Source organism: Rhipicephalus microplus, chromosome 1 (assembly GCF_043290135.1).
Source record: "Rhipicephalus microplus isolate Deutch F79 chromosome 1, USDA_Rmic, whole genome shotgun sequence".
NCBI lineage: Eukaryota > Metazoa > Arthropoda > Arachnida > Ixodida > Ixodidae > Rhipicephalus > Rhipicephalus microplus.
In genome coordinates, this window is record NC_134700.1 from 107,062,455 (window position 1) to 107,072,845 (window position 10,391).

Below are 10,391 nucleotides of genomic sequence, written 5' to 3' on the forward strand. Positions count from 1 at the left end.
TTTTGTGCGTGTCAGTTTTTTCATTGCAAAGAATGCCCTGTGCACATGAAACGTTTGTGTGTGTGTGTGTGGGTGTGTGTGCGTGTGTATGTGTTCATTTGAGTGATTGATATGTGGTGTTTAACGTCCCAAAACCACCATATGATTATGAGAGACGCCGTAGTGGAGAGCTCCGGAAATTTCGACCACCTGGGGTTCTTTAACGTGCATCCAAATCTGAGCACACGGGCCTACAACATTTCCGCCTCCATCGGAAATGCAGCCGCCGCAGCCGGGATTTGAACCCGCGACCTGCGGGTCAACAGCGGAGTACCTTAGCCACTAGACCACCACGGCGGGGCTGTGTGCGTGTGCGTGTGTGTGTGTGTGTGCGTGTGTGTGTGTGTGTGTGTTTTCCAGATCATACATCTGCGAAGGAGCAACAAGGAGCGCGAGGTGATGCCGAAGATTTAAATGTCAGGTAACAACTCAGCCAGCGAAATTCCGCTTCTTTTCACACACTTTCGAGATGCGTCAACGGAATATAAAGCACATTATTATTACATTCTGTAGCTATGTCGTATATCTCAGCATATTGCTTTGCAGCATAGCAGTTTGGTGCTTTTCTACGAGCAGTTCTGATTCGCAGTAGTGTAACACTGAAACGACGGTTTCTATATCAAATGCCAAGCGAAAAACTCGCATCATTGCAGCCTCCATAATCAACCGCCCGCTTCTTTTCTTCTTCTTTTTTTAATAGGAGAAAACTTTGAAACCCTTTACAGCAAATATTGCGTTGTGCCTATTTTGCGAGAATATAGAATAGGATGGCGCAGTTCTTTTCACTACAATATTGCCGGATACACGTTAAAGGTTATTTAGGAAAATCTTTGCGTTGTGCCAGCAATAGAAGCTGCTGCCATGCTGAGAAATGCGACCTCAAGGAGACTGCCTCTTCGGCTGTATAGCAAAAGCATCAACAATGATCGATGAAACACTAAATATTCTAACGGTAGGTAGCGAACGCGTTTGTATAGTTTGGATGAAATGTTTCTGGAAAGCGCTTACCCAGCATTGCTGCCCCACTTATTGAACATGTTTCCAATGACATCAATCGTAGGCAAATATATTTGAAGGTGTTTTTCTTATTCGGTTCCCCTGAATGAACTGAAGAAACAATGAAACATCCAGAAACGCACTCGCTCTTGCTGTATACCGTTCGCCCTGGTCGAGGAAGTGTTCAAATATTAATCTGTTGATAATTATAATATTATAAACGTAGGTACTACGTCAAAACCTGGAAGTTGGGGGCGCTAAGCACAAGCATTTGACTATTATCCCCTAGAGTTGAGCTCCTCAGCGAGTAGGCAGCTCTTCAAAAACATCGTGTCTGGTCTTTGGAGCCCTTCCACTAAGTTGTACGGTGGCCGCTGCATTTTTGGTGGAGGCAAAAATGATGTAGGCCCATGTGCTCAGATTAGGGTGCACGGTAAAGAACCCCAGGTGGTCGAAATGTCTGGAGCCCTCCAGTACGGCGTCTCTTATATTCATATGGTGGTTTCGAGATGTTAAACCCTACATATCAGTCAATAAGATGTTGCTCTGCTGGAGTGCTCAAGAATAGTGTTCCGTCTATTCTCCCTTGGCCATCACTACCTTTGGTGGATGTGGGACACTGCTACTTCATGAATACAGACAGAGAAAGATCGTGTACCAAAACCCGTTGCTTGATTTTCTTGACAAATAACGGTTTCTATTTTTCGCAGACATGTGGTCCCTCAGGAAATCGCTCTCTAGTCTTATGGCGTGCGATAAAAGCGAGAATATGCATGAAATACCGAATAAATATGACTACGCAGAAGTCACTCGGACTCGTTAGCTGGATACCGTGCCGAACGGTTGTGCCTGCGCGATCTCCGACGGCAGCGCCGCTCTGGTCGACTGGCTCGCCCTCCGCAATGTCCTGATGCCACGAAGCTGTCGCTGAGTGGTAACCCGTCCTCGGACTCCTTCGATAGTGTCCCAATTCTTCTCTTCTTTATCTGTACTTCTCACTCTATCCTTTGAATTCTTCTCTATCCCCTTCCCTTGTGAGCCACCGCTTAGGTGTCGGACTAGATGCAGATGGCGGGGCTCACTTTTCTCTTCTTTTCTCTCACTTAAGAATCACAACCACCCCGCAGAGGTCACTCGGCGTGGATAATGGTCGCCGGTTGACATCCGAGCCGCGTGTTGCATTTCAGTCACTGCGTCGACTATGTGTTTTGGTGTCGGCGGCCTCTTGCAAAAAAAAGAAAGAACTGAGACTCAATAAAGTACTTCGGCGTGATAAATGTACTCTTGGGACTTGGAGTATGCTATTCTTCTATTAAAGTATGCTCCCGAACGTTCAAGTTTGAGCGAGTTACTTGAATACACGCAGAAGGTGAGCATTTTGTGAAATCGCTTAAGTAAAAAAACTTACTAGATATAAAGAACAGGAGAAAGTGAACAGATTGCTGTGCACTATTTTTATTACGTGATGGATTCTTTTCCTTCGTAGAGGTTTCGACATGTAAACTACAATCTGTGTCTCAATAGCATTGTTGTTGAGTTTCATTCATTGTTTTCAAATATAGTGATGGGTGGCGAATACAGCACACTTCTTTTTCATTGTTTTCTCTTGAGCGTGCACATAACAGAGGCTCAATGTTATCGAGTGCGAGCTGGTTTAACAGTGTATGGTATGTAACGTTGCGCATACACTCGGACGAACACAGGAATGAAAGAAGCGAAGACGGAAAGAGCGCAATGGATTGGCACTGGCACTTAACTTCCACTGCTCTTTTCTGGACGAGCTTTACAAGAAGAGCTCACAGATTACGACAGATAACTAAAAGCAGCTTCTTAAGGGTGGGGTGTTAAGAGGACCAGGCTGTCGCACTCTGTCGCGTGCTGTCGTCGTCGCGCATCGAGGGCGCGCTAACGCCAAGGAGAGGTCTCTTTGCTTTTGTTCCACGAGCGTCTTCGTGAATTCAGTTGCAGAGCACCTAAAGGCTCAAACTGTTCTATGCTACCATCACTTGGAGTGGCGGAGGCAAAACACCGTATAGAAACAGAAAAACAAAGGAAGCAAAAGAGAAATAGAAAGAAGAAGAAACAAAAGAAAAATGGGAATGAACAGAAATAAGTCGAAAAAAAAGAAAATAACATCGAAAATGAAGAAGAAAAAAGAGCAGGAAGGAAAGAGAAAACTGAATAGCGACAACAAAGGCAGCCTGGCTTCGCAGTTCCTTCAGCTTGGTGCCCGCAGTACGAAGCGGCCTTCTTTTCATTTTTTTATTGCAGTGATTTTCTTTGCCAGAAACATTGAAGGAGACACCAGCGCTGCTTGTTTACGTGTAAGCTGTTCGCCACTAATGCTTCCGTCTACGCACTCAGCGAATCAAACTTTATTACCCCGTGTTGCAGCTGATGTTACTGCGTGACGCGTTAACTAAAGCCGGCAAATGAGCCCCTGCGGATAAAGGAAATAAAGATGAACAAGCCTTTAGTCGATCGAACAACCACAGTTACCCGATGCACAAGCTGCATCAGAAGATCCCCCGCGCTATTCCCGAGAGCGCCGTTAGCGACCCCAGCGTTTGCGCCGCAGCTAGCACGTGGACGTCGCCTTTATCGACGAAGTTTGTGATTGTGCAACAGGTTGCTGCTGGTATCCATCTGTCGCTACTTGGGACAAAATCTATGAATGTCCTTCCGGTCAAGAGGCATCATTAGTAGTGCTGAGTTTGTGCGGCGTCCGCAAAAAACAGGGCGTAGCAGAAAAGTAACTTTCTCCAGCAACACTGGAGCAATTTATTAGGTATAGCATACGAAAATCACGATATGAGTACGACAGACACCGAAGTAGAGGGCTCCGGAAATTTTCACAACATGGGGTTCTTTTAAAATACAAAAACATTTAACCTTTAGGAACTTTTAAACCTTTGAATACAAAATAAATTCTCTATTCTACGGAACAACGTTTAGAATAACTGAGGCAAATATTTTACACTCTCTTTAGGAAACTCCGTAGAACATATAATTAAAAAAATCGCAATTATATATACTACTGACTTCATAGCCGCGCATCAATAGTACCTATGTGTACCACTGTCCTCAGGTAGTGTCAAAAAAGAAAAGAAATTCGGTCAAAGATTTTAATTACAAATTTAAAGAGGCTCTTTACTTTTAGAATCGCTTCAAGCATGCAGTGCACAGTGCACCTTGGTTTTGGCTGCAAAGCTAGCTGCTGTACAATTATGCCTTGCTCACGTGAAGAGGAACAGTGACACGTATACATCAGCCAACATGATCTCACGGCTGCAGTAGTTAGTTGGCCGCACCTAAAGCGGACAGCGATTGAAGCAGCTTTGGAAAATATAATCTGTGCTACAATAAATATCAAAATGCTGCATACGGACAACTGTGTTGATGCGATAGCTGTCCTATTAGCGCCAACATCAACAGCCCCAGCATAGTTTGTGAATGATAACTGAATAATAAGTACAGCAAAAATATATTTCACTGTTTAGAGGGCCACTAGGCTCTTTTTAGTAAACAGGTAAAATGCCACACTTACCAGGTACGTCGACACAATGTTTAGAAAAGCTCTTTGCAGCCAAGTAAGTCTATAGCGATAGCGGCCAAGTAAGAGGCGCTAAATCCATTTTTTGTCCGCGTAACTTGTTATAGCGCAGCCAGAACTCATCATTGCCTTCATCAGTACCTCGTTAGACTCTTTGACCACTAACAGCACCGTTTATTTATAGTAAGTGCTTTTACAACGTGCGCTTGTGTGGTATAGAGTGGAGGTATTTTGGGCAACGCTTAGCTCATTATGCGTCGCAGGAGAGAGACATAGTGGGTTCCAGCTCCACTAAAGCTTGTTGGCATTACTGCTCCGAAGGAGTCCAAACATTCACAGATAAAATTGGCGTTAGCTACACGCAAGGCAGAGTCCACATCGTTCTTTAGGAAAATTATTGTCCGCATGTTAGAAACCCTTGCGAGACATTGCCCACCACACAAGAAACATTTGAGCATAGGTTGAATAATTCTGTTTTGATGGAAGACGCGTGCACATAAATAACGCAGAGCTGCCTCTATTTGATCAATGCCAACCAAGTTCGGCTGACTCAACATAGAGGAAGCGCTGTTTGAGGGAATGCAAAACGTTAGGGGCCACATGGGAAGCTATTTTATTTGCAGCGAAGCTTGCAGATACAAGGCAAATTATTCAAATTACAATGTTCATTATCGATCTACGGGCGTTTGCCTATAGGACGAACTTTTTCTATGCCAAGAACTATGGCGAACTTAGTTTTCAATAACCAAAAAATATTGCGAGTAGTTTCAGGGGTCCATCGCCGAATTAGAAGACCGTGATGCCGCAGAAACCGAAAGTGAACGAACTGGTGGTTCCTGAGGAGTGGTTCCTGTGCTGCGTCACACGCGAAGTTCCCTTGACGTAATTCGAACGATGGCACAGCGTGCGAGAACCCCGCAGCTCGATGTGTCATAAAACAATAACTGAGCGTGCCAACCTATGGCCCTTCACGCGGGATGAGCGGTGGTTATCAGATTCGTTTTAATTTTAACTTCTGAAAAGTGCCAGACTCGAACAACAAGTAGACAATTATTAATTGCTTATAATCCAGATAGCCGGTATCCACTCCCCTGACACTGTACCAGCTGTGGCGTCTCTCTTTCTCGCAAAAGAATAATGCACTCAGTTTTGGTTTTTCCGGCTTCGCGGTTTGGAAGCCCAACGACGGATCTTTGAAACTTTATGTGATAGTTTCAGTTTTACAAACCTAGGCTGGTCATAGTTTGTGACATAGAACAACTTCGCCGTATCAAAATAAACCTTTAAATTGATAACTAATAATTTATCAAAATATTTTGTTAAATATTTTTTCATGAGTGATGTACTTAGTGTCAAAATTTATCTGCCTTGGTTAAGAAATTACTGCGGGGAGGACAAGTGCCTTACTTCTAGAGTTTTTAAAGAAAATATCTGTATTGCTTATTAAAAAACCCTGTAGGATTTTGTAATAATGGGTGGTGTTGATGGTGGTGGTGCTGTTGCAGCAAGTGGGGTTAGCCTGGCCTGCATGGCCGGCTATTGTTTCGCCTAAGCATTTCATGAATTTAAAAATTGTCCCCACGTGTGACACGTGATCTTATTAGGGGTGCAAACCCAACTCAAACTGAGGTGTTCTCTGTTGCTGTCAGCAGAGCCTTGCTAACGCTTGAGGTAACTTTAAAAGAAGTAGGCAGTCGTTATGTCAGGCCGATAGTATGGTTGTGTGGTGCTGATAGTATGGCGAAGCGTGTCCTTCTGCCACGCCCATTGCAGGGCTGAAAAACACAAACACGCCAGGCATCATACCACTACAACTTCGTGATCTAGGTAACAAATTGTTGATGACAAACTTCCCGCCTATTACAAAAGGTAGGGCTTCTTATGGTCATCATAATGATCATCATTAACATCAGCCAGGTCATATACTCACACGAATTTTTAAAGCACAACGATGGCAGTGAAATAACACAGCAACAGCGTATGACCGTTGTTTTTTAGTCGTCTTAGGCATTTGCGGAAGGGTCCCTGCGTGCTTCTTTGGCGATATGTATATATGACACAATAAGTGTCGTTATAATTGAACTGCGGCGGCAACTTCCCTTTCTTTTATGGACATTGATCCATACGTGACTATTAAAGTCTTAGCCATAGTCACTCGCTGCCATATCAGTGAACCTAGATTTTTCGTTTCGTAAGGGTGCTCGAACTACCATGTGATCTTTGCCATTTCGTAGCTAACCAACAAAATATTTGTCTACGAACTAAGTGAAGGAAATGGTCCTGGGGTGTTTCGAAGCTGTTGAAATGCACAATATAGTGGAACAAAACAAGGACACAGGAAGATGCACACGCGACCACCACAAGACTCAAACTTTACAGTTACACGTCTTTGTTTTCTTCCACTATAATATGTATTTAGTTAAAAGCCAACAATCCCGAACTTCAGGTTTGACTATAGCATGAACCCCTCAAGTGACAGATACTGTATTCACGGTGAGATCTGTATAAGTTTTAAAGCTCGTTTGCTTGGTCAGACGCAATAATGGTAAGAATTAACAGAAAATGATTCCAAGATAAGTGTACGGGCTATTATACAGCAGTTATAATGCAAATGTGAAGAAAAAATTGTGGACGAAAAGATCGCTCACAGCTGGCCGGGACGGAACATGCGACCTTCGAATAACGCATCCGATGCTCTTCCACCTAGCTGCGGCGGCAGTCAAGCCTGCGTCCACTTTAAGTTTTATATCTGCTTTAAACATAGCAGCGTCACTCAGTTCCTTAACGATATACACCCTTTTCGCGACATACATCCGAATTGTCGTCACCGAATTTCATACCGTATTTATTAAAAATGTCTAGGGAGCTAAGTACTTAAATATGGTTGTATAATGAATGTCACTGTCAGCGAAAATTAAAATGAAAGGCTTGTTTTTCTTCAAATGAATACGGGATGCCCAGCGTGAAACTTAGCTGTAGAGACAATCCCGAATTGCGATTTTACGACCGTTAAAGCTTTCATCTTCTTTTGAACATTTGCGTTAAATATAGTGAGCTGATGGTATGTCACTGGATGAATTACAGCCCACTCCGACTAACGTGCGGCCTGTTGCTTTCAGCACCCGTGTGGGACGCTTGGACGGATTAGGCCGCCTGGGTGAGCGGCCATCGTTCTTCTCCCACGACTCCTCCTCGGGGGAAGCATCGTGCTGGCGACCACCTGAAAGTGGCGAAGACTCCCGGCGCCTCTCTAAGCCAGGTGCCTCTTCGTCCTCTTCTTCCGGGGGTTACCACTTCGTCGATGAAATCACAGCAGTGCGCGATCCAGGGCGAAAGAAGTCCTTGTCGGTGAGTTCCGGCACAGAAGGGTCTCGGCGTGGCAGTCGAGTGACTTTTGGCGCTGCCGCCGTCGCTGCAACGGTGCTTCAAGTTCCCGTGGTGACCGAACCGCGACCAAGTTCGCCTCGATCGGCACCGTCCTCTTCTCCGCAATCAAGCTCTCCTCAATCTCCCACGCACGTGCGCTCTGGTTCTGTGAGCTTCGTGATTGAGCCCTTCGTCATCAACGGATACGATGCCGATGCGGACGACGAGGACGATCCGGACTCTCCCAAGTATGAAGTCAAGGATGCTGGAAGGTAGCCGTGGTGAGGCGGCGGTGAAAGGCCCACCGCCGTCGTGGTGACGCTCTCTGACTGTGTTCAGAGTGATTAGGCTTTTGGCTTTGTAGACTGCATGTGGACGCTCTGCTCCAGGTGGTGAGCAGCGGTGCTGATACCGATTGACGATTTTTCGATCATATGTGCACAAACGCTACCACGAAAATTGAAAATTTTGATATGACAGCTTTATTTCCCGAGACCAGTCGTCTTCGCGCAATGGTGGCTGGTGGAGGAGCGCTTCGTGAATTGAAGCCTCGCATTGTGCATTTTGGTTGATCTTAGTGAAAATACAAAACGTAGTGTTTTACTGAAAGTAGCTATATTTGTTTCTTTTACGGAGCTTCTGAATGTATTTCTGTCAATAAACTTGCTCGCGCTCTTTTTTGGGGGATGCACTCTACAGAGAAAAGCAACTTCACGACTAAGAGGCACGACGTTTTTCTATTATTTTTTCTTCGAAAGACAGCCAGATTCTTGGATGTCTAATCACAGCTGCTTGTCTGAAAAAGGTATATGAACGGTACTATTAACCTTTAGTTATTATGGAAGCTCTCTTGTTCAAACATAGTGACACATTATCAATATGTTCCAGTCACAGAAAAGGGGTGTACAACGATGTAACAGGGTGAATTATTTCAAGCAATCTGCATTTCGGAACGCAAGAACAGCAGTTGCTAATGAATGACATTCTAAAAGAAATATACTTTCTTAGCGTGCAAAAAGTTTCGGAAAGAAGTCGTTGAAGACATACCCCACACTTACAACCACCTAATTGAACATATTTTGGGAATATATATACAATCAAGAAGACGATAAGATAACACACACAAAAAAGGCAAAATAGTGGCGCATGTGGCAAAACATCTTATTCAAGTCTTGAAATTGGATTTTAACATAAAAGATGCTTGTACTCATTGTCCAACAAGTTAACAGAAGTTACCACATAGAGCACATCCTCCTTCTATTCCTGCCTTCCGAAATAAAAACGCTTGATATATTTCTCGGGCCCTCTTGTTCCTACATATTGCCATTGCTTGGCATTCATCAAAGATTGGACTACACACACATTTCGCGCCGTGACGGGCTGAGTAGCTGCTCATTGATTCGCGCATGAGATTCGCGGTCTTCCTAAGGCGATCGTTCAGACAACGCTCCATTTGACTGATAAAGTGTCGTCCACGTGATGAAGAGATGCGATACGCAACACCTATATTACATCCTCCAGAATTTTCGCAAGCTTTCCTTTACATCCGACACTTGAAGATCCTTCATAATGGACTCTTTTGAAAATAGACCCTACCTTGTTTTTTACCATTTAACCAACCTTCAACCTTATGATTTCAGCAATTATTCCTAAGCAGTGTAAAACATTGTACACAGAAGTTGCGGCAGAAAAGTGTCAGCTTTGATTTTTCCTGAATGGTGTATTTGTATTCTTAACCAGCTTCAATTTTTTCAGGAGTGATTCTGCCATGTGTGAAAGCAATCGATTAAGAAAACGTGCATTTGTGAGCCTCTTAACTTGGCTGCCGAAATCGCTCTCAATCAGAGGACCCTATCAATGATGCCATCATGCGTGCTTTCGCGATTCCTCACTTAGCAAGCTTGCAGTGCACTGAACTAAAACGTGTTAGAGCTTGGGAGCTGGCAGCGTATTCTCAGCAGACATGCTCTGGCATAAACATGAGCTCAAGGTAAAGAAATCAAAGTTTGTTGTTCTCAGAGAACTTCATCCTCAGTGGCATGTTAGTCATGTTCTCAGAAAAAAATGCTAAAATTCTCAACAGCATTCTGCACTGTTTCGCACTGTTCTTCACTGTAAATGACTAAAAGAGTCGTCAACCTAGCGGAATACATTACCGGTGTCTGTCTCTGCAAACCTCACTGGTATGCGTTCGTCATAACGAGCTGATTAAACATCACTCAGAACAGAAGCCACACATGACACAATGAACACAATGAACACGCCCTCTCTTTAAATGGACCACTTAGCGCTTCTCCTGGTTAACGTCGACTGCAAATTAAAGTTCAGAAGCTCGATAAATCTTACAAAGACTATTTTCACAATAGCATTGAATGCAGCGTTTCACCTCGTCGCACAGTATGACCTGAGCTAGGGAATTCAATAAGTATTTAAGGTC

General features: G+C 44.0%; 1 protein-coding gene across 1 annotated transcript in view; it reads left to right on the forward strand.

Annotated features, from left to right (window-relative positions):
* LOC142796388 (uncharacterized) overlaps positions 1-8,675 on the forward strand; it is an 86,658-nt gene extending 77,983 nt beyond the window's left edge. Inside the window, exon 3 of the mRNA XM_075886885.1 lies at positions 7,708-8,675. Coding sequence (XP_075743000.1) covers positions 7,708-8,230 — 523 coding nt within the window. The 3' untranslated portion in view covers positions 8,231-8,675. The remainder of the gene's footprint in view (positions 1-7,707) is intronic.
* Positions 8,676-10,391: the final 1,716 nt, after the last annotated feature.